Genomic DNA, 24,890 nt, shown 5'->3' with positions numbered 1-24,890 from the left:
TGTCAAATGTCTTTGGCTCTTCCCATTGTGTTAAACTGCAAACTGCTGCCTTAAAATATCCTTAATGCACTCTGACTTAAAAACTGACACAAAACCAGCAAGAGCATCTGTGCGTATTGAAGAAGGAAAATAGAAAGATTTTATGGGAAGGGATCCTGCCTGGAGAGCTGATCCTTGGCTGAAGGAGGTGTCTGATCAGGTTTTACATCTCATTTCTTCACCGTTTCTCCGGTCTGATTAATTGAGTATTGCAGTGTGTGCAGTTTATTATTGCAATGTGTGCAGTTTATTATTGCATCCAGGGGCAGGGAGCTGCTGCTTAGGGCTGGCTTTGGGATAGGCTTGGCTTTGGGATGCAGCAGCAGCTGCTGTTATCCCAGCAGTGGGAACTGGAATTAACCTGGGTCCAGCCCTCCCAGCCTGGCAGAACTCTTTGTGTTTTGCAGTTGATTTGTGCCGTTTAAAAACAGGGGGCTCAAGTGCAGTGTGGAGAGGGGGATTAAATAGCTGATAGTAAAAAAAAAAACACAAAAATGATTGTGGCTTTTTGGGGGCCTTTGAGAATTTCCTTTTTTTAACGCCATCTCTGTTCATTAACAATTTTGCTGTTACGTGTTTTATGGAGGGGTTGATACTGCACAGTTTGTAAGACTTTTTAAAGATCCTATCACAGAATGGTTGGGTGTTTGTGTTACTGGTACCTGTCCTCAGTTAATCTCCTTTTTTCCATACAGTTAGTTTAGTGTGGGATTAAAGTGCTGGAGTCTTTCCACATTGAAACCTGTCCTGTCAGACCTCACAGCTGCTAAGAACCAATGGATCAGGGCACAATTCGGGGTGGTTTTGTGTCTGTCTGTCCTGCTCAGCACACACTGAGAGAGCTTTTTGTGGATTACAGAGCAGGGGTTTCACTGTGAAAACTCGAGGAGGGATTTCCTCAAACATCGTTGGCCTGACAGGAAAATAAAGCTTTTTAGGAGAGAGGAAATTAAAAGGGATGGATGTTTTAAGGGGACAGCAGATGAATAAAGAGTGAAATTGTGATGGGCCTGGGGAGTTCATGGAGGAACAGGAGGATGTAGAGGAGAGATGGATTTAAAAAAAAGGGGGGGGGGGGGAAATAAATGTCTCCAGTAGTGGGCAAAGACCCACTGTGGCTGTGTGGAACCTGATTTTTCAGGGTGTTGAGGAGTGAGTTTCAGGGTGATACAGCTGTGGGGTTACAGCTGGGGGTGTTCAGGTGAGAGCAGAGCTCTGAGCCTGGGCACAGGTGATGGTGGCTGCTCCAGGGAAAGGGAAAAGCCTGGGGACAAAGGGAGGGGATTCTGGACTGTCCCTCCCCCAGCTGTGCCTGCTGGGAGGAGCTGGAGCTGGGATTTGGGGGGCAGCAGCAGGAGGGACTCAGAGCTGCGGCGTTGGGATGGGGCAGGGACAGGCAGAGCCCTTTTCCTGCTGCAGGACACCAGGAATGGGCACGCAGGGACAGCGCTGGGTCCTCTTCAGCTGGGAAAATCCTCTGGAAACGCCTCCTTGGGGGGCATTGTCCAAAGAGAGGCAGACAGGAGTCCTGGCAGAAATCAAGCAGTGCTGTCTAATTGGAACATTGCTTTTGAAATTCCATCCCATGCTTCTATGATTTGATTCTTGTCATTAATTCCTATGATTGCTTAATTTTTTTTTTTGCCTGGTTGTAGCCACTGGAGTTGCTGTTCCTTTCAAGTATTGATCTGCAGCTTTGGATATTTTTTTTTCCTCTCTCCTTGCTCCTCAAGTTAACCCACTCAGGTGCAATTATGTGAGGAATCAGTGTAAATATTACATGTTCCTCTCTCTCCTTACTGCTGGGAAAGTTTCAAGCCTTTGGTCCGTTAGCAAATAGATTTAATTAAGATGCTGCAGCATTTCTTTCATGAAACTTCAAATACAAGCTTGGGGCAGGGTGGTGGAATTGACATTACTGAGTGTGATCCTGCTGATGGGAATGTTGACTTTATTTCTTTTTTTCCCCAATAAATCCAGCCCTGCAGTTTTCATTTAGGATCTTGCTGTATTCCAGGTTGTATCAGCACCAACCTCTAAAAATGTCCTTTTTTTTGTTGTAATAACTGACTTTTTTCAAGAGGAGCGATCGGTTTGTGCTGTCCAGGAAAGGCCCAGAGGCGGAGCAGGAGCAGTGGGGATGTCCTGGAGCACCAAGCACTGCCCAGCTCACTGCCCAGCCCTAATTGACCACTTTGGGAAATTAAACTTCACAGGGCAACGCCCAGGGCCCTCCAGTCATCAATGAGACCACGGAGCTGCGAGTGACAGGTGCTTTGATGCCTTTCTTTGGTGTAAAACCGAAAAAAGGAGCCTTGGAAAAAGCTCTGAATGCAGGAGTGCCGTTCACTTGGAGCTCGGGCTCGAGCCTGGTTACACAAAGCTGGATTTTTGTGCAGCCCAGGTGTTGCCTACACGCAGCGTGTTTAAAGCAGAGCTGCTTATTTCTCTAGAACCTTTCATTCCTCTCTTTGGGAAAAGGTGTCTTTGCAGGTTGTTGGGGTGTTTGTTTCGTTTTTTTTTAGTGCTTCTGTTTGCAAAAGGAGCTCAAGAAGACGAGAAAAATGCAACTCCCCTTAGCGGGGCATTGCCTTTTTGATTTTTGGTGTGTCTACATTCTAAACCATTATGTATTTTAACTTTTTTTTAAATTCTCTTTTTTTTTTTCCTCTGCTACCGAAGCTCTGGCCATGAAATAGAATCTGTAATTTCTTTGCTGCAGAGCTCATGTTTCTCAAGGCAGCTCTGCAAAAAGCAGGTGTCTTAAGGGTGCCCTGGTAACCCAGGGTCCTCTGTGCTCTCTAAACTGTTGCTCTTTCCAGGGTTCATTTCTAGGAGTGATTTTCCCTCTGTGAAACACAGAACAGTAGAATTTAGTAGCGTAAAATTGACTCTTTCTTCCCATCTTTCACTCTTCCTGATTGTGATAATGTACAGCAGGGAACAGAATCTGGTTAAAACGCTGAAGGCAAAAAAGGTGGATTTCTGTCCAAAAAGAGGGATTGGAAGGTTGTGTTGGGTGTGGAGTGATGGAGCAGGGGGGAATGGCTTCCCCCTGCCAGAGGGCAGGGATGGGTGGGATTTGGGGAAGGGATTGTTCCCTGGGAGGATGGGCAGGGGCTGGGATGGAATTCCCAGATTTGCCCCTGGATCCCTGGCAGTGCCCAGGCCGGGTTGGACACTGGGGCTGGGAGCACCTGGGGCAGTGGGAGGTGTCCCTGCCGTGGATGGGGGTGAGCTTTAAGGTCCTTCCCAACCCAAAGCATTCCATGATTGTCCATAAACCCGCACCCATGCCCTGGAATCCTTTGCTCTGAGTTTTTCCAGGATTCCAGGCGTTTCTCCTCGGCAGGACGTCGCTGTGTGTGAGCAGGGCAGTCGCTGCTGCAGGTTTGTAACAAACCTCATCCCATAAAAATCCATTTTCCCGTGGGATCCTGGCAGGCAGCTCCCAGCCTGTGTTGGTGCCATTCCCAAAGTGCTCTCTGGGAGTGAGTTCATGCGGGATTAACCTGATTTAAAATGTGGTGTCCTGCCACTCCCTGGCTGTCCTTCCACCCTTTGTGCTGCTTCTCCTCCTCCCACATCCAAACTCCTGAGTTTTAGATTTTCCTGGGTTTCCAAGGCAAAACACTGAGGCTCCCAAAAATCCCGGAGCAAGATGTAGAGCTGATAATTCATCTGCTCCTAATGCAGCTTTATTGGCATCAAACCTGAGCCTGTCAGAGCCATGGCAAAGCTGCGCTTGACTTCAGTGATTCCAGATTTTCCTGAGCTGGGATGTCCTAGGAGGAAAAAGTTCCCAAAAGAAATGGGATAATTGCAGGCATGTGCAGAGCTTTTGTCCTTTTGCTGTTCAAATGGAGGATGAATAACTCTCTGAACAAAATATTTAATGTTCAGTATGTGGTGATGGTAATAAAAATGAGACAACTTGGGTTTGTTTTTGCGTGGTGTAACTGAAGACAGGTGTGTTAGATGTATAATGTCTGTTTAAAAAACTAAAATCTAGTTTATATCTAGTTAAAATCTATTTTAAGATATGGGAATTTAGCATCTATACCGTAATTGTAACTCTAACTAAAATATGTTGATTGTACGCTTGTAGAATTTTATTTTCAGTCTAAGTTTTCTGCAAAGTCCTTACATGCGAAGCCCCAAAATCCTGGGAAAATGGGTTTCAGTTGGGAGTTTCCTTATTGTAAGATATTCTCCAGTTGTGTTTTTTATTGGATCATATCCATATCTCTTAGGAACACAACCTCTCAATGAATTTAAAGGGTCAGGTCATGCTCAGCTCAAATAACTGATGCCAGTTCTGGTTGTAGTTCTGTGCCATGGATTTATCTCCTAGAAAAGAAGGCAGCGGTATGGGTCTATTATTTTTAATTCTGTATAAACTCCTAGGTATCTATTTTTCTTCCATGGTTTTTGGTTCTCCTCTATGGAAGCACGCAGGGATAAACTGAATTGTGATAGAATTTAACTTAATCTGTGGCACAGCATTAGAAATCTGTTCCCAGTCTATATCAAAAAGAGATGCTAAAAGTTTTCCTGTTAAAGCTCTGAGCTTCTTGATTGGAGAATGGGTAAAAAAAAGAAAGCAAAGCCTTTTCCTATTTTTCTCCTATATAGTCTTCTTGAAGTTCTTCCAAATTAGATTTTAAATGCCAATTAGGAGGTTGAATATACTAAAATAAAAGCAAATACAACCAAAATGGCCTCACCTTATGGCTAGTTAGGCTTTTTCTCTCAAAAGCAGAACCTTTGCTCTGAGCATGGCTTTGAGAAAGATATTCAGCTTAATGAACACATTAATTAGAACCATAACTATTTATAAGATAATTAGAAACGAAGCACGGTAAACTGGGCTTTTCCTGCAATTAATGGAGGATTAATTACTGGAGGTAATGAAGTGGATTTTTAAATGCATTAAGGTGAAGTACAGAGATGTGCAAGGCTTTGTGATAGTTGCATAATTATTCCAGGCTGTTTGAGCAGAGCTCGTATGAGCTCGCTAATAAGCATCATTGCATCATTATGTATGCACTTAAAAAGACTTACCACCAAAATGACTGCCTAATTATTTCTAATTGGCAGGACTCTGTGTAGTCATTGAGCTGTTTGTAGCCATTTTAAGGTTCATTTAACTATCCTTGGGGCCATGTGATAGATGGAAAAAAGCTCCCGCTCCGCGCTGGCCTTGGCTGGCGCCGTTAATCAGTTTTGGTGGGCTCCGGGTTTGAAATGCATTTGCTCCTGCAGAGGTCAAAACCTGAAGTAGTCCAAGCAAAGTTTGGCTTTTTGAAGCCACTTGACTGTATTCATTAGCAATTAGTAAAATAATTGTGTCTGTGGCTGTGTTTGGATTTCTGTCGGGGCGGGCGCGCTTTCATCGCCGGCCTTTCTTACGGCACGTTAGCTTCCCGGGAATCCGAACCCTCTTCCCTGAGACCCTTTCAGCAGCCTCAGTGCAGTGCCATATGTTCAGCTGCAGCACCTTTCTTCACTCATTTCTTCCCTTAACCAGCTCCCAGCCTTTCACCACCGGCAGCTCCCCGGCGGAAGTTTCTACCCCGGCATTTGCGGGGCGTCTCCGAGGAATCGGGCACTGAGCGTCGAGAGAGGAAGCCGGGAGCAGGCAAATCCTGCTGTTCCCCAGTGTTTGGGAGCTTGGGGCATCCATTTTCCAGGCTGTTGACAGCTCCGATATCCAAGGACATCTCCTGGCAGCAGGAATAATCCCAGTTCTCCGTGTTGGGTCCAATATTCCATTGGCAATGTGGCTCCGATTCCATTGGCAGTGAGGTTCCCCTCTCCAAGTGCCCCGTTTGGAGATGGCAGCCTCACTCTGGAGGGGTTTGCTCTCCCCATCTCAGTGGGGTTGGAGGTTCCATCCCGGCAGGGTCTTTGGGAAGGGTCTCCGGGAGCGCGCCGTCCCGTCGGGCGTAATCGCAACCATCTGCGGGGCGCTGTGAGCTACAGGAGCCACTCCTGCGGCCCGGGGAAACGCTGGCAGCGAGCTGCAGCTGGAAAAGCGGGGTCAGCCTTGCCACTTGGGCCACAAAAAACGGGCTTGGAGGAATTTCCTGTCAGTGCAGAACCCAGGCAGTTAGTGTGGGTAACGTGTGAGGTTGATTGAAAAGAGTAACTCGTTAAAAAAGCAACCAGAATGTCATTTATCCGTGAGATATTGGTTCAAATAACAGATATTGGTTCAAATAATAGGTAAAGGATTATAGCAAATAAACTGCGGCAGTGTAAACTAAAGTAAAACCAAATCCTTAAGGAAAACTGTGGAATTGTTTCAATTTTTAGAAGACTGGTTTAATTGTGAGACTTCTCTAAAAGTAGTTTTCAGATGGCTCTGTAAGCAGGTATTCAGTACAGAAAAATGATGTAAAGTACAAGTAGCTTTTCTTATCTGTGAGGAGTTTTATGGAGTCCCATCAAATACGTGGTGATGGAATTTGTTCTGTAGATTATCAGAACTAGGAAATGCATTTTTAGAGTGAAACTGCAGCTTTAATTACATCCATGTGATATGGAAAATGAGAATTTAAGCTAAATTAAATCAGACTTTCAGTGCAGATGGTGCCCACTTCCTCAGAGGGCGATGGTGAGGGGTGGGAGGTTGGGTTGTTCCTCAGCCCTTGGCTGGGAGGAGCGTTGGGAATGTGGATGTTGAGGATCAGGCAGCAGGACAAAACCAGATCTGGAGCGCTCTGGTGACTCTAAAGTACCTGAATTATGGGGTGTTCCCTTGGCTCAGCCACATGAGGAGGTGGAATGCTCTGAATAATCAACTGAAGCGTCGGTCTTACTCAGAGCATCGCTCCCAGTGAGCAGAGCTGAGGAAACAGAGCCCTGGAGTTTGTGGGGTGTCCCAGCTGTGGGGCTCAGCTCACCCAGGGAGCGGTTTCAGCTCACCCAGAGAGTGGTGACACCCCTGTGGTCACTCAGAGGACCCTCAGGTTGTGGGGAACAGGGAAGGGCCGGAGCTCTTCGCCCTCTGCAGCATCCAGGATTATCCAAAACAGAAATCCCAGAGACTTGGAGCTTGGTCAGCAGCAGGAACCAGTAAGTGACGGAGAAAAAGTTGGAGAAACATGAAAAATAAATCAGTAAAAAAAAATAAAAATATGCAGCAGTAACAGCTGGGGACATCAGTGACTCCCAAAGAGGGGCCAGACAAATTTCCCTTGGTTTAGTGCTTTATTAACTCAATAGAAATTATACATTTCAGTTCTAAAATCCCATTTTATTCCTCTTCCCTCCCCTCCAACACCCCCAGGATGGTGTTAACGGTGTTAATTAACACCTTGGTGGTGGGGATCTTCCCGGAGTTGTGGGGACAGAATTGTGGAAGGTTTTGAGTGGCACGACAGGTACTGCTTTGTTTTTTGGAATTCCTCAAGTGCCCGGTTTGGGGGATATTCTCAGCGGTGGAAATAATTCCGTTTTCATTCTAATTCTTGCCCTCAGGTGTGGAAGTGGAGGTGAGTGTGGTACATCAGAGCTGCTGTGGCTTTGTGAGCTCCTTTTGTGTTTTAAACAAAAAGCAGAGCTCAGGGGAAAGTTCCAGAGACCCTTTTTTTTTTTTTTTTTTAAACAAAGCCTAGGTATGTAGAAATCACATCATAATTCACCTTTATTCCCCATTTAAATTACCACTGACACCAACCAGTTTGTGCTCAGCATCATCAGTTGGTCAGAACAGTCAGGACACATTTTGAAATGCAATACTTAAGTACTTCTGTTGCTTTATGTATTTTTTTTTTTAACAATCCAGGTTTTGTTGTTTTTCTGGTGTGATTTATTTGACAATTTTGTGTGTAAATATTATATATTCCGTGAGGGAAACACTGATTTTTCAGGGTAGTAAATGAAATATTCAGAGTTTCTTCCCTGCCTTTCCCTGGAGTTTTAAATTTAATTTTAATTAATAAGAACTAGGCTCTGGGAGGGACAGGACAGGGTCAGTAAAGGAGATTTTGGGGCAGATAAAGGTGGCAGCTCCGTGGTGTTCAGCAGTCTCCAGGAATGGAGCTGTTCAGTTTTCATCCAGGAGAATGTTGAAAACGGCCCCTGCATTCCTCTGTCTACTCTGTGTTTGTTAATGCAAAATATTTAAAGGGAAATGCATCCAACTCGCATGGAAATGAGAGAATTTTCCCTGTGTTTGTAGAGAGTGCACTGGAAAATAGACACAAAACATCCAAACGCTTTCTGCTGGTATTTTGTCCCTCCACGAGATTTTGAGTGGATGCTGTGAAATGTTTTTTGCTTTTCTTGTGTGTTTCTAAAGCCTTTTCATAGCTTGATTTTTTTGAGTTCACTTATAGCAATTTTCTTTTTAAACAAAAGTGTTAAGTTTATTTTGTTTTTATTTTGGGAAAAGGAGATTAAAAATCTTTCTGTGTTCTTTGTAAACGTGTGGTGGTAAAAAGCACAGGTGGAATACCTTAAATTTTTTTTACATGCTATAAAATTTAAACCTCAACCTGCCTGGTTATCACTGAATGAAAGGAAAAAAAAATTGCCTTTTTTAAAAACTGTGAGCACAGAGAATGGATTCATTTTTTTTACTCAGGAAAAAGTAGAGTCACAGCTTTTCATCCAGGTGTTATTTGCTGCGTGTTCTTTGTGGGCATGATGAATCCAGTCAGTCTCAGTATTCCCAGTCTTCCAAATTAGGTATTTATTTTTAGGAAATGCCTTAATCCTGGCTTTAGCAGGGTTTTTTTTTTTTTGCCTTTTAAACAGTGTTGCAGTGTTGAAGAATGAGGAATATTCAGATTTTTTTTCCCCTGTTGTTTCAGTTTTAGCTCCGTGCTGGTGGCACTTTGAGATCTCAGTTGCCAGTGCTGGTGCTGTGTGACCTAAATTGGGATTTTTTTGGGTTTTTTTGCAGTTTCTGAGAGCAGGTAGTGTCCTGGTGTGCAAAGTGATTTCCAGTATCTGTTTAGGTAATTCCATGCAGCTGTCTAATTTCAATTTGGGGATGTAAGGACACACAAATATTACAGAGTCTTTAAGCTCTGACCATCACTGGGGCCTCAGTCTCGGAGGTTTTATGATCCCAAACCCTGAAATATCGGGTTTGTCCCAGGAGACAGAGGGGCAGTGTTTACCTGTCATTAATCTGAGGGGAAGTGGAAAATCTCAACCTGAAAATCTCTCCTGTCTGTCCCTTTAACATTTTACCGTAATATCAGAGGTGTTGTCAAATTTACAACAAATAATTAATTACCTGGGTCGGGAGTCCATCTGGAAAATGAGTTTGGAGCCTTTTCCGTGGCCCTGGGATCCATCCAGGGCAGATGCAGAGTCCCCAGTGCCTGCAGCAGGCAGAAAGGAATCCTCTGGGGCATTGATCCAGAGCCCTGGAGGAAAGCTGCACCTTTGGGTTGTTTTTTTTGTTTTTTTTCCAAATAGATTCCAGCTGTATGGAGAAGGGAGTAACTGCTCGTGGTTGTAAGAATTAATTACAGGGTCTGATGGGTCTGCTTGCTGATAGTGTGTTACTCGCTTGGTCCTGTAGAATTCATGTTTTTCCTTTTATTTTTTTTTTGGAGACGATGTAAAATGTCTTTCCTCTAAGGTTGCAACATTTAAATTTCCATTCAGCCCATTTTTTTTTTCCTGGTCTGCCTTTTCCTCAGCCAAGCAGTGACAGTGCTGGGATTTGGCTGGGAGAGGGAGGAATTCCCTTTTTCCCTTGCTGGTATCTTTGTGTGGCACTTGAACAACAGTTTTGCTTTTGCCTCACCCCGTGCTTTAAACTTTTTGTGTGACCAGAAGACAAGTTGGGTGTTCTCAACTCAACTGAGCCTTTTTGTTTTGTTTTCAGATGAATGGAATAATATTGACTTCCCTTATCAGCCTTAACTTTGGTTTTATGTGGAAGTTTCTATCTCATGTACCTGCAGCTGGGTACAGTAGATAGAATTTAAACATGTAACATTTTTTTAGGGGTTTGTGAGGTGTTTGCCCTTGAAATCCAAGAGTGCTTTGAATGAAAGAACAAGGAATGGGAGGGACTTTTGGCTGCTTATTTAATAGGACAATCTACCAATTTCTGTATTAACTTCAGTTTCTTTATTCTTTTATTCCCTGAAGATTATTGGAGTTAGATTCCAGATTTTTCTGCTCAGTCATGGCGTGGCTACAGGAATATAGGGTTAGGAAAAGGTCCTGCTTTGGGATCCACTCTGAGAAGACGTGAGGGAAATTCATGTCAGGTAAAACCAGATGGGTTCTTATCGGATGATCTTAATTTGAGGTCGAATTTTAGGAAGGGGTCTTTCCACAAGGGAGATGAATGGTTTGTCTCCCTGCTCGGACAGCCCGGTTTAATCCATGGTTTAATCTCAGGTAACACTCAGTGAAGTCTAGTTTTGCTTTCATTTTGGCACAAGGTGTTCATCGAGGTGCTCCTGCAGATCATTCCTCGGGCAGGGAATTGTGCCTGAATTCCATGGGAAGCAGGTTCTGAGCACTGCTGGCACCTAGGCTCAGTTTTAGGAACTCCTTCAAGTCCCTTAACTGTGTCTGGAACTTTTACGTTCCGAACTTCAGCACGTTTGGGGTGGGTTCTTCTCCTCCCAGCCGCCGATCTCCCGTGGGTTTCCAGCACCTCGGTGGAGTCTTCCCAAGGATTCCTTATGGGATAATGGAGGTACTGTGGCAGAGGAGGCACCTTCATCCCCCTCAGAATTCAGAGCAGGAGCTTCTCCAGGAGTCTGGAGAGCTCCATTTGTGTCAAACCCGGCTGCTTTAGAGCTCCAGGAGTGCCTCATCCGTGGGTTCTTCTCTCCAGCTGCGTTCGCCTGCTCTCCATGCTGCCCTTCCAGCAGCTGCATCTTCTCTCACTTACACGGGAATTTCACCTCCTCAAATGTTTGGCTGTGGGATTGCTGCAGTTCCTAGGTGCAGAATTGCTGGGCTGGGTTGGTGCTGGTGTTTGGTGAATCCATTTCCTCAGCTCTGTGTTTGGCACACGAAGATACCAGCAAGGGAATTCCTTCCTCTCCCAGCCAAATCCCAGAGCTGTCACTGCTTGGGCTGAGGAGCAAGCAACCAGGAAAAAATGGGCTGAATGGAAGTTTAAATGTTGCAGTCCTGGAGGAAAGACATTTTACATCATCTCCAAAAAAAGCTCATGGTTGTCCCAGTTCTTGTCTTGATTTCATCCCGCTTTTCTCTGGCACTGTGGATGATAATTTTTTAAATCTTAAATATTCCCTTATTCTGAAACATGTTTTGTCACTTACCAGCTGTCCAAACTGCTGGTTTGAAACCACTTTTTCCTCTTAGCATCAGTCTCATTTCAGGTTTAAACTCTGACTCTGCTGCTGCTTAGTTTTGTTATCACTCACCTTATATTGAGCAGTAAATAAAAAAAAAGTAGCATTATCATACATATTATCTATATTTAACTTCCTCAAAGACACGCATTTTAAAATTGCAAACTAATAATGACCTGGAATGTTTTATAGAGGCCGCTAAACTTGCAGTATATACACATATTTAATAATTTCTGCAGCCTGGATGACTGCAACTGAGATTATTTTACCTTTCCGATAACTCCTACCATGATATTTTTATTTTTTTTTTTCCCCTGGTGGTGAAGCTGAGTTAAACAAGGAACTTTTCTCTTAATGTGCCTTGAAAGAGAACACGGCATTCTGCTGCAATTACTTGTGTGTTTGCACTTTATTACCAATCTGAGCACCCAGGCTTGATGCAGCGCAGTCGTTCCATTGTTCTGGCCCAGCCCTTGGATTTATGGCTCAAGAATTAAAGAGCCCCCGAGTTCGTTGGCTTTTGTTTGTGACCATTGAGCTAAAAATAATCTAATAAGGCTTGTGTCAGGTGAGAGATGCTTAGAAGAATTCCAGGGGAGAAGTTGACATCTCAGCGCCGTTCTCTGGAGCGGGGGTTGCCGTTTGCCCAGAAAACAGATTATTTTTATTTTTGCAAAAACTGACCTTCCCTGGAAGAGCTCGAAGAGAGGAAAACAAACCCTGTCTCGATTTTGGGCTCTAATTCCTCTTTCCATTAAAAAAAAAAAAAGTCTCTCTTGCAGTTGTAACCTTTTGAAGAGATTAGATTGGACCTCTAAGATAGAGTTCAGTGCTTTAGTGCAATATAATTGGGGAAATACTAAACGCCACTGACCTCATTTCCTTTAGAACAATGAGAATTAATAGTTGCACGTTTTATTAGGCTGATATTCCAGATGTAGTGTACATTTAATTAAGTGTAGTTTCCTTTTGGTTATGGTATGTGGCTCTGCTTTTTGTCGCAAATTCTTTCTAGTTTTACAGTTTTCCACATGTTTTCTTTCACCATTTATGATTTTTTCAAAGCGGGGCTATACGGATTTAAATCACTTTAGCATGCAGCAAAACAGTTCCCATTCAAACAATAAACGCCATTTTAAAAAGCCTTTAGATCTTCTGTCACTTCATAAATATAAATGTATAAAAACATTATGCAGTTGTAGTGCCCACCTGCTAATTAAATGCAGATTTCCTCAAACTTGTTTTAAAATCCGCTTATTTGTTTCAACTCTGTCCCTGCTCGGAATACATATGGCCCTTGTGAAACTAATTATGCTTATGGAGCAGCTGTTAAATTTAGTGCAACTAATTTTATCCAATATTTTACATTTTAATTGATTACCTGTGAAGAAATTAGCAAATTAACACTTATTGTGCAGTAACTGAATGGGCTTTTATGGAGACTTTTGGTTTTTTACAAGCGGGCCCGAGTGCTGATGGAATAAAGCCATTTCTTAGGGTTTGAGATTGGGAAGTTATTGGTGAGCCTTGATTGTCTGGTGTGAGAATTTAGGGCTCCTGAGCGATGCCAAGCATCTGTGTGTTCTGCAGCTCGGACATGAAAAGCAGATTGGAAAGTAATGGCTTTTCACAGGATTTTGGGAACATATGGGCTTATCTGGATCTAAGAACTCTTTGAAGATCTTTGAACTTGACTAAATGACTTAACCTTTGGCATGGTGGGTGGGTGTTTTGGGTGTTGTTTGGGGGGGAAGGGGATCCATGCTGGAAATCGCCTCTCCAGCTTCATTTTTTTGGGTTTTTTTTTCCCCCCTGCTCTGGTAGTTCCACGATTTGAACATTTGGGGTCTTGCTTTAATAGGACTAATTGTGGTTCTTGTTATTTTTCAACAGCAGATAAAGTAGAAAATCTGTCTCCTCTGCCGGATCTGTGGACTTTTGTTGTGGTTTGGTGGTGAGCTGGGGACACAGATGACTTTTGGGAGCTCTGTTTCAGGAAGTTTTATCTTGATTTCCTGTCCTGGAGATCCTGCAAGATACTTTATGAGGAATTAAGGAACACTAGGGAGAGACTCTTCCCGAGGCCATGGGGTGATGGGACAGGTGGGAATGGCCTGAAGCTGGTGGAGGAGAGGTTTAGATGGGATATTGGGAGGCAATGGATGCCTGTGAGGGTGGTGGGACACCTTCCACAATCCTGGGGAGCTCCAGTTCCTGTCCAGCCTGGCCTTGGACACTGCCAGGGATGGGGAAGTTGGATGTGCAGTAACTCTTGGAATTTTTAAATTCCTGTATGTAAATGTCACCTGCCACCCATAGACGTGGGGATGAGCAGAAATCCAGGAGTTGAGCATCCAGCCTACCTGAGCTGAATTTGTTATTTGCACCTGCACAAGGTAGGAGTGGATTCCAGGTCGGGTTTGAGCTGAGAAACTGAAGGTCTTTAGAGATAAATATTTTAGATTCCTCAGTTATTCCTGGTGGCAGGACTGTGCCCTTAAGTGAGGTGAGGCCCTGCATCAATTAAAGCTGATTTGTGTTGCTGCAGGGCTTTTTTATTGTTTGTTTTGTTGTTTGGGTTTTTTTTTTTCTGATTTGGATTTACCTGCAGAGTTCTGAGAAATCAGGGTTACCTGAGAATAGTGGCTTTAGGGCAGTGCTCATCACGATGTTTGTAAAATCAGTGTCCCTGTGCCAAGCAAAAATTAGATTTCATATCCAGAAAGCTCTTTCGAGTCAAAACTTCCTCTACCTGGGGAGTTAGGATGGACGGATGGACGCTTTGACATTTGTGATGACACACTAAAAATCCATTTTTGAGCCAGCGAATGTCCTCCAGTCGCTAATGCAGCGCTGCAGTGGTAATTTGATCTATTTATTAGTGTTAATAGAGTGACCAGGATGGGAGGGCTGCTGTTGGAAGGTACCAGCTGCTGAAACAGGAACCCAGGCCTGACCTCTGGAGCTGCTCCTGGCAGGAGCAGGGACCTGAACTCCCACGTGCTGGACGAGTTCCAGCAGTGTAATTTATTGCCTCATCTGGATGGAGGATTTTTCTTTTGCTTAGTCCGTTGTTGAGTTTTATTAGGCAGTTATTGGTTCACAAAAGGAGGGAAATTTTTTTGTGTGATTTGGCTTTTTAAAGGCCTTGGGAGTTTCGTACTCCAAGAGGTGCTAAAGAAACTTTTTATGCTGTTATTTCCCCATTTCCCTCGGTGCTTAGGGAAACTTTCCCAAGAGTTGCCATCAGGACTTTTGTGAGAATCATGGAACTGTAGAATCATGGGATGGTTTGGGTTGGGAGGGGCCTTAAAGCCCCATCCCCTTCCATCCCCTGCCCTGGGAAGAGGAACATTCCAAAGGCCAGGGTGCTCAGGGAAGAGGAACCAAGGGAAAATTGGCCTGATTTTTCCTAAATACCCTTTGTCTACTCAGGTAGCATTGATCTGTGATAAATTATTAAATAAAACTTAGAAAATCTTCTGTGAGAAGTTCAGGAATAATGAAAGCATTTTGGACACAGAAAGAACCAGTCCTAATACTTCTTGAGTTTTTTTGTTTTTCTTTTCCGTTTTGTTGATGGATTCATCATAAGTTGTGTGTTTTCAGTTATTTTGCATCTCTTTTCAGAGCAGGAGCAATGTTTTGTTGTGGTTTTTTTTCTTGTTTTTTCTTTGGCTAAATTGTGAGTTTAAGGGTATTAAATTGTGAAATGTACTACATTATTAAACATGTTTATTAAATGTGTTAATATTAAATAATTTAATAATAAATATTTAATGCAGATGCACACATTTATTATAATTAATAAATACATTTAATAATGTATTTTACATACATTAATATGATTTTACAGCTGTAACAAGGCTGAGGTGCAGTGCTGGTGAGAAGCAGCCAATGCATGATGAAATTTTGTAACTGTGGAAGTGGGGCAGTAAGATCTGAGGTTTCCACTCTAGACCTTTACAGCATTTTAATAAGTGTTTGTATTCAGGGCTGAGTAGCCAAAAGCTTCTAAAACGTGGAGGTGAAACCCTTGGTAGCAGACTAGGCCTACTGATGTCTGAAGTCTGACTTCACCCATTGTGATCTTTGGAGAAAAAAAGTTATCCGGATGTCTGTGGAGAGGAAGGCAGAGGAATTGGTGGAATTTTGTGAGGCTGATTTGGTATTTTGCACTTTGGGGATCCTTTGTGCCTGACTGGAAGCAGTCCTTCTGTAGTGGAGGAGTTTTCTTCCTTCACCATCCGGCTGCTTCTCAGAAGAGTTTCGGTGACTCCTGTTCTGCAATTAAACCCCAATATGCAAATGGACCAAAACTTATAAAAATGTAGGCTCTTGTGACCTCTCAGCCATTTTTGTGCCCATTTTGGTTCCACCTTGGGTGCAGCCCTGCCCAGGCTCTTGTCCTGCCCAAGCTGTACCCTAAAGGCCTTTCAATAAACCTCTGCTTTATTCTCCAGCTCTGTCCAGTCTCTGTTCCAGCTCAGCCTTCCCAAGGCACCACTGGAGTCACCATCCCTGGATGTGTTTAGAGAAGGGCTGGACGTGGCACTCGGTGCAGTGGTTTGGTTGAGGTGTTTAGGGATGGGTTGGACTCAGTGGTCTTGGAGGTCTCTTCCAAGGCGGTGTTTCTGCTCTGTGTGCAGGTCCCGGGCATCTCACCGTTCCTACAGCCGCACTGTTGGGGCTGGGTTGGACTCCATGGTTTTGGAGGTCTCTTCCAAGGCGGTGTTTCTGCTCTGTGTGCATGTCCTGGGCATCTCACCGTTCCTACAGCCGCACTGTTGGGGCTGGGTTGGACTCCATGGTTTTGGCGGTCCCTTCCAAGGCGGTGTTTCTGCTCTGTGTGCAGGTCCCGGGCATCTCACCGTTCCTACGGCTGCACTGTTGGGGCTGGGTCGGACTCCATGGTTTTGGAGGTCCTTTCCAAGGTGGTGTTTCTGGTTTCTGTGCAGGTCCTGGGCATCTCATTGTTCCTACAGCCGCACTGTTGGGGCTGGGTCGGACTCCATGGTTTTGGAGGTCCCTTCCAAGGCGGTGTTTCTGGTTTCTGTGCAGGTCCTGGGCATCTCACCGTTCCTACAGCCGCACTGTTGGGGCTGGGTCGGACTCGATGGTTTTGGCGGTCCCTTCCAAGGCGGTGTTTCTGCTCTGTGTGCAGGTCCCGGTCCCGGGCGCGGCAGCGTTCCTACAGCCGCAGCAGCGAGAGGTCCGGCCACAGGAGAACCCACAGCGGCTCCCGGGAGCGCCGCAAGGGCCACAACAAGGACAAGGGCAAAGGGAAGGACAAGGAGGCTCATGGCACCAAGGCTGGGTGAGTAAAACAATCAAATGACGGAGCTGGAGCAAAACCAGGCAACAGCTCCATGTAGGAACTGTGTAAAAAGCTGGCCTGTCATTTCTTTCTAAATTCAACCAACAAGTAATTTGTGAATTTCCATATAAAGCTGTGTTGAAAATAAGAAGTTCCTTTAACACAACAATCTGCTCTAAAGGTGAAAAATAAGTGCACCTGTAAAACAATCTATGTAAAACAATCAACTGATGGAGCTGGAGCAAAACCGGGTGACAACTCCATTGTAGGAACTGAGTAAAAAGCTCACCTGTTGTTTCTTTCTAAATGCAACCAACAAGTAATTTGTGAATTTCCATACAGAGCTATGTTGAAAATACAAAGTTCCTTTAACACAACAATGTGTTCTAAAGGTGAAAAATAAGTGCACCTGTAATAACAAAAGGTTTGTCCAATGAGAATCAGTAAAGAAAATACGTGAACAATCTGAGAATAGAGGAATTTGATAGACAACTTAAATTCCTTTTACTAACCAATAGAATAATTAACCGGAAAGCTATTAACCAATTAGAAGTTGCCCTCGAAGTTTATAAAAACTCCATTAAAAACAGCATGCAACCATAATAAAGAGCCTTCTAAACTTTGATGGTGTCTCTGTGTTCTGACACAGCCCTAACAACGACACTCAGTGTCTTTTTACTCTTGTAATGCTTTACCTTCAATTGTATTTTATATAAAAGAAGTGGGAATTGTCCAGGGTATTTGAAGAGTGGGATTTTTAGGGTTTTACAGTTCTGCAGTGTGACATCTCCCACTGAATGATGGTTTAATTTTCCACCCTTTCCCCCCCTTCTTGTTTTCAGGTGGGTTAAAGAGCTTTCTGCAATTTGCTAATAAAAACATTCTTCCCGTATGTAATAGCCATAATTTAGGGGAAAAGTGAGGAATATTGGAAAGTATGAGGGCTTCTTCCTGGGAGAAGAGGGATTCCACTGCTCACACGCACCTCCACCTGCTCCCAGTGGCAGAAGTTCCTCCTGGGCTTTGGTTGAGGCTCAGAGATGCAGTTTCAGCGCAAGCCTTGCCCTGGGTGAGCGATGGGAACCTTTGAGAGCCTGCTGTCAGTCCAGTTTCTGCTTGGAATAACTTGGATTGTCGATTACAGATTTCAGGAAAGGCAGTGTAAATTTTTTACATTTTATGTAATTTATGTAATTCCCTCTGCTTTATACGTCAGTGCAGCCTTTCCTGGGTTGTTTGTCTTTTCCCTCTTTGTCTGATCCCATCCAAACAAGAAAACACTGAGGTGTCACTCCATGACCTTCCCTTGGGTGGATTCCCACTGAAAAATACTCCTGGGGAATTTTTAGAGCAACATCTTCCACCCCCAAGTGGGCTTCTGTTGGCTTCTGGAATTTTCCCTTTTTTCCCTGTGGCAGCAGGAAAATTCCTGGTTAAGCTGGATCCAGTTTGGGCTCTCCAAGCAGATTAATTTCTAGACCCAGGGTCTAGATCAGCACTGAAAGTCTCATTATTCCATAGAGCCCTTCCAGAACCTCCAGCATCAGGGAATCTGTAGTGGAAACAATCCTGTGACCTCAGTGTTTGGAGCAGATCCTTCCTCAAAGGCACCTCAAGGACCGGGTCTGGCTCCCAGTTTAAATTCATGGCTGTTTGGGATGTATTTATTCAAAATAGCTGCTTTGGAGCTGTAATGAAGATCAGCCTGGAGCCAGATTGTGGGAGGATGGGACATAAATTCTCAGGTGCTGCTCGACTTTATAGTTTAACTTTGCATAAAAGGAGGTATTTCAGCTTGGCAGCGCTGCAGCTTATCTGAGAGATGTTGTATATTTGGGGCTTTACTGCTCCTCTAAAGCACAGAATCAAAATGCATTTTATTCACTAATTAAGCAGCACGTTTGGTTGTGGCTCCTGTAAACCCTAATGATGATTTTCTGTCCCTGGCTTGGTGTGTGTTTGTAGATGTGAGGGGGAAAGGTCTGTGCTTGGGGTTTTTTTTGGGGCAGCTTTAGATTCTTTCAAGGGAGATATTGTCACAGTGAACATCTCAAGAGAAATTTCAAAAGAGAAAAATTAAAATGATTTTAAAAAACAGTATTCTGGGCATTTTCCTTTTGCATTCCCAGTTTCAGTGATGATTCTCTGATGCTGAGCACTGAATTTCTGGGCTGTTGGGGAAGTACCAGCTGTTCATGAGGTGGGCTGTGAAACAGCTCAGCTCTTCTCCTCTCATATCCTGAAATGTTTTAAGGGATGTTCCACTTTTCCAGCCATTGTGGAGGGAAATCCTGGCAGCAGCTGCCTGGAATGTGGGCTGGGAGCTCCAGGGAGTTCCCTCCACTCCCAAATCCCACGTTCAGACCAGCAACATCTACATGCAGGAGGTCTTCAGCTGTCCAAGTCTGCAAAAGTGAGGGGTTTTACAGTACTGTGTTTTTCCACTATTTTTTTTTTTCACTGATCAAAGCATTGCATTCATCTTTTATTTATGCTTTTTGAAATCTGCTTGTTTTAAAGCAACCTGCATACATGTCTTCATTGACCTGGCTGGGTGTGCTGTTGAATTTTGATGTTTCAAGTCCTGATCAGCTTCAAAACATGCGAATTCTGTTGTTTTGAGATGCGTTTTTCGTAAGGCTCCTTGTTCATTGTTAAACTGGGGGGAATAAAGCTACTAAAAGCTTGCTGGTTTTAAATAACTTATCCTAGATTTATGGGTCTCATCGTTGCTGGTGTACTAGTGGAATTTTGGTTTACTTCAAGAGATTTTGACAATTTTTAATAGAATAAGTTAAGAGAATTCTCAGTTGTTAAGAGAAAAGAAGTGAACAATTAATCAAACGTGACCACTGGTTTAATTGCTGGTCCTTAATGAGGTTATTGATACATTTGGGCATTAATAGTTTCACAGCTTCTTAAATACTTTAACAGATCCCAGAATCCTGGAATGATTTGGGTTGGAAAGACCTTAAATCCCATCTCATTCCAACTCCTGCCATGGGCAGGGACGCCTTCCATAGATTGCTCCAGCCTGGCCTTGGACATTCCCAGGGATCCAGGAGCAGCCACAGCTGCTCTGGGCACCCTGTGCCAGCCCCTCCTCACCCTCCCAAGGGGGAATTCCTCCCCAAAATCCCGTCTATCGCTGCCCCCTGGCAGTGGGAAGCCATTCCCTGTGTCCTGTCAGTATTACAGAGCTGAGGAGTTGGTTGTTCAAACACAATCTCCGTTTTTCCTTTCCATTCCGCACTCTAGGTCTTTGGAGTTTTCCTGAGGTCCCCCTGTCTAGGAGCCTTTTTCCAGTGGCGTTTCTCCAAAGCCCTTGGAGATGGATCCATGCCCAGTGCCCCATGGATGGGACGTGGGTGGTTGATGGCTCTTGATGGGATTTTTGCTGTTGACAGAAAGCATCAGGAGTAAAGTGGGAGTATTGGACTTTTCCGAGTTGTAAAGTGGGAATATTGGACTTTTCCGAGTCAGGCTCTCCTGGAGCTTGGCACACAATTATTTTTCCCTTCCTTCTTCCCACCCTGTGCAGTAGGAAGTCGTTTATGGTAATTGGCCCTGATTTGCATATAGGTGATGGAGCTGTGTGGTGCAGAGCACCCCCGGAACCCCTCGGAAGCTGTGTTGGGATCAAAGGGGGCCGTGTGGGAGCCGTTGTCTGACACTGAGCTGGGTGTGTTGTGTGCATTAAACATTTATCACCCTCCCAGCCTGCCAGCAGGAAACTCTGGGCAGGGCTGACACGTTTTCATGCAAAATTTATCGGGGAGGACGAGGGCTGTACAGAGAGATCTCGCTGCCGTTCACCGCTGGCGGAGGGGGAAATGTTTGATTGGGAGGGAAGATTCCTCTGCCACGTTTGGGGCGTGTGTCACACCAGGAACTGAAGGCTTGGGAAGGCTGATTTTTGTCTCTCCAAGACTTTTTCCTCAAAATCTTACCCGACCAAATCGATTTCTCGAGGAGCAGAAATACGAATTGATGCTCAGGGTGCCGCAACACTTTAATTTGCCCCACTCAGGTCTCGGATTCAGGAGTTCTTTTTGGTTATTTGCATCCTCTTTGGAGTTTATCTCAAAGAGGCTTATCAGGAAAATATAAAGTATATTGTGTTTAGTTTGTGGCTCGGGAGTCCAAAAGGAAAATGTATTAATTTTGGAAGTTTTGATCCCAAATATAATAAATAAGGATTGCTATTGGGCTGGAACCTTGCATGCCATGGTTCAGCCTTGATCGTATTCTGGTTGTTGAGTTGTGAGCATCCCAGAGGAGGTGATTCCAGGACAATCATGGCAGAGCCTTTCCTGCACTAGAAATTCCCACTGCAGGTGGGAATTGTAGAGTCTGTGGCCAAAACTCCCCCTTCAACATGGACATTCCTGGAAAAACTGGAGAACTTCTTTAAAATCTGTTTAAAATTAGCAGCTGCAATTTGAGTGCTGAAACCAAACTACTCCATCCTGTGGTGGAAAGTAGTTTGAGTGCTCACAGGAGAAATACCTCTTGTTCTTTTGTCAGAAGGGAAAACCCTTCTCTTAATCCAAGCAGGTTTATTTTCAGTGTCTGGGCTAAATTACAAGGACTTTACAGGAGCTCCAGCCATGCTGCTGAGAAGTGCTTGTAGTAAAGTTTTAAGATGCTTGGTAGAACTTCTTGGCTTCAGTGGTTTTTAAATGTTTTTTATTTGGTGGCTTCTTGAAGACCAGCTTCTCAAATTTCATGACAAGTTGAGCCCCTTTGTCCAGCCTGGGATATTCCAGGCACTTGCTTGGACTCCAGGTGGGTTTTCCAGGATCTTTGGGTTGTATTGTCATGGCAAGGGAGTCGCTTATCCCCAGTAAAACCAGAATGCCTCGTTGCTGAATTAATTTATTTATTCTCACTCCTCTTGCCCTCCTTTCTGCCTGCAGGCAGCGTGCAGACCTCAGGTGGGGGTGAAGCAGGTAATGAAGAATTCACCTGGTGTAGCAGTGGTGGGTCTGTGGGGGACCTCAGTGCTGAGAGGTTCAGCCCCTTGCCTGTCAGGATCCATGGATTTCCTGATGGAAAAGGAGCTGAGCAGGCTGGGTTGGCTCCCGTGCCGTGCTCAGGGCCGGGATCCTGAGAGCATCCAGCACCCCGCGTGCCCAGGGCGTGTTTGGGGTGGTGGATGAGGAGCCTCCAGGCTCTGCTGGTGGTGCTGGGGGGCAGGAGGAAGCAGCTGAGAGGCCAGACGAGGACAGTTTCCTCCCAGTAAGTCAGCCAAAGGCTAGTGGGAGGCAGAGGAAGGAAGGGTTTTCCCTGAAAAGGACTGAGACCTCCATATGCCCAGAGCAGCTCGAGGGTCACTTGCCTTTGACCGAGATTTGTTGCTATTGTTGTCTAAGCTGTGTTGGCCTTGTTTTTCTTTTTGTTTGTTAAAAATCCCCTTTTAGGACTCAAAAGACTGGCCGTTTATTTAATAGGCAGCAGCATATGGGATGATTTCTTTTCCTTTCACTCCCAGACAGCTGGAAAAGCCAGCGTGGATGGGACACGTGTGTAAGCTGTGGAGCAAAACTGTGCAGGAGGTGCTGGGGAACCGCTGGCTCTGGAAAATAAATAGATTTTAGTTCGGAGTAAGCATTTCATTTTCATTCATTAAGTACTTTTTGTGCTAAGTACAGAAATGGAAGTTTTGTGTTCAGGTTCTGTGGTTCAGACTGTCAGTTAGTGATGGCTGTCAAACAAGCTTCCCTGCTAAATTCATGGGCTATGTTTGAGGGAATTATGTTTCTCCCTATTTCCAGAAATAGCTTTTGGAATGCATTTGAAGGCAGTATCTTCAAAGACACACATTCTTTTAAGCTGTTTAAAATTTTCCAAACTATCCGCTCCTTAAAACTGCCAGCCACCGTGATTGTCCTTTTATAACTATATAATTTGCATTATCCTGGGTTTTGAGTGGAATCATTCCTTGGACGTGGAGTGTTCCTGCTGCAAGAGGGTTTTGTTTGCCCACACGTCCGAGCACACACACACGCTCTGAATGTAAACATGGAGTTTTGGTGGGGTTTTTGTGTTTCGTTTTTTTTTTTTTTCCCTGGGACACCTTGTGCTGAGAGAGCAGCTGACTATTGTTTTAATGGCCTCCCTTAATCTGGGCAGGAGGAATCCAAACTGAATGCTCCCGAGCTGTGCAAATCCAGTTAGTGTGAGCTGTAATCTCTTTACCGGGTTTAGGGAGTTGGAGTGGCGCTGAGACACCCTGCAGATACTGAGCAGCAGAGATACAGTAATCACCTCACCCTGCGCCCTGCATCCAGCTAAAACCACCAGTCCCCAGCAAGGATTTAGGGAAAACCCAGCCCCAAACCAGCAAACGGCTCCTCGGAGCGGGCACAGGAGGGGCAGCTCACAAACAGCCCATCTAAAAGATGATCCTGTGGGAAGGTGAGATTGAAATTCACGTTAAAATGTTAAACTCGCTGTCGCACCTCGTGTTTTGGATCGGGGGTGCTTTTTTCTGGAATGAGCTTACCTGCTATGGAGATTATAAACCATCCATGGCTTTGATTAGGAAAGGAAGGAGCATCTTTGTTTGGAGGAAGCGTTTCTAATCCTGCTCTAATTTTGGATCTTTCCGTTGTTTGGAATTCTAAAACAATGTGACAAAGTTAAATGAAATAATCTAAATTGTTGATCAGCGATAGGACACGAGGGAATAGTTTTAAATTAAGAGAAGAGGGATGTAAATTGGATATTGGGAAGGAATTCCTGTCTGGGAGGGTGGGCAGGCCCTGGATCCCTGGCAGTGTCCCAGGCCAGGTTGGACCTGGGGCTTGGAGCAGCCTGGGACAGTGGAAGGTGTCCCTGCCATGGATGAGCCCTGAGGCCCCTTCCATCCCACATCTCTCTGTGGTTCCATGATTTACTTCCAGGCTCTGGTTTCATCCTTGGCACCTCCTGGTTCTGTGCAGGGCAGGATGTTCCTAGGAGTAAAACCCTACATAATATAATGATATCTGTAATCTGTGCTTCCACACCCTTTCACTGGAGTCAGTTTCCATTGAAGAGGGAAGGTTCTTGGATCTTCCTGTGGGGAAGGACTGTCCAACCCAGATTTTCCATTCTGAGAACTTTGTAGTCTGGTTCCCATGAGACATTTACAGATACCTTTGTGTCCTTCTGTGCTCGTTGAGAATCCCCTGATCCCTTCTTGGGATGAAACACCAGCAGAATCCATCCGCACATGGAGCAGAGGGATCCCTGTGACAATAATTCAGCGTCATGTTGGGTTTATTCCCTTTTTTCCGTAGGTTATGGCAACCCAATGCACTGCCCTTTCTCTGGGAGAAAAGTCTGGGAATGACTTCCACTTTTTACGTCATTAGTGGTGTAAAAACCAACGTCTTCAAATATCCATGGAAGACCAGGCTGGGGAGACCCAGAGGGAACATCTTGGCTTCTCCTGGGTCCTGCCTCGCTCCTCAGCTGCTCCCAGCAGCTGAAGTTCTTGTCATACAAGGCCCATTTAATGGTGAATTATGTCGGGAATGATTCTTCCTGGGCTGAAATCGAAGCAGCAGGATCAGTCCATTCTCTCCAAATGGATTAAGGAATTGATCAGGAGGGGCTGCCTTGGCTGCTCAGATCAGAACCTTTTGAGGCTGCTTAATGGGATCATGCTGTGCCCAAGGGGCAAAAGGGGCTTTTGCCATTGATTATTGTCAGGTGGGCATTGCTTGTGCTTTGAAAAATGCCAGGGAAATACAGACAGTGGATTTCTGGGAGAGTGTCCAGCACAGGAATGGGGAATGCAGGGGCAGGAGGGAGAAGGTTTCATGTGCCTGCCTCTGCCAGCTCCCTTTTTCCTTTTTATTTCCTCCTCTGCTCTGCCTTTATTTCCTGTCCGCACTAAACAGAGTTTAAAAAAACCTGGATGAGGTTTTGGATAATGCTGCAGTGGGAGTTTCTGCTGGGAGTTAATTTGCAGGTCCCCTGTGAGTCAGGAGCATGAAGATGGAGGAGAGGGAAGGGGTTTATATGGAGTGAGGGCAACTAAATCTGATTCAGAGGGGTCACAGTGTCTTTTTTATTGAGGAGGACAAAAGATTAATGTCCATCAATTAATTTATTTAAAAAAACAAAACAAGCTTAAGGCCCCAGAGCTTGTTGGAAGCTCTTTCCATCAGCTTTAAAGGTTATTTTAATAATTCTGCTGCTTCTTTCTTTTTTTTTTTTTTTTTTTTTTTAAA

The 24,890-nt window shown here is 44.6% G+C and overlaps 1 protein-coding gene across 1 annotated transcript in view; it reads left to right on the top strand.

Moving 5' to 3' along the window:
• RSRC1 (arginine and serine rich coiled-coil 1) overlaps positions 1-24,890 on the top strand; it is a 126,596-nt gene that overhangs the window by 7,768 nt on the left and 93,938 nt on the right. Inside the window, exon 5 of the mRNA XM_058421942.1 lies at positions 16,513-16,665. Coding sequence (XP_058277925.1) covers positions 16,513-16,665 — 153 coding nt within the window. The remainder of the gene's footprint in view (positions 1-16,512; positions 16,666-24,890) is intronic.

The sequence above is a fragment of the Hirundo rustica genome, chromosome 10, assembly GCF_015227805.2.
Source record: "Hirundo rustica isolate bHirRus1 chromosome 10, bHirRus1.pri.v3, whole genome shotgun sequence".
Taxonomy (NCBI): domain Eukaryota; kingdom Metazoa; phylum Chordata; class Aves; order Passeriformes; family Hirundinidae; genus Hirundo; species Hirundo rustica.
This window is presented reverse-complemented; position numbering and strand designations above follow the sequence as displayed.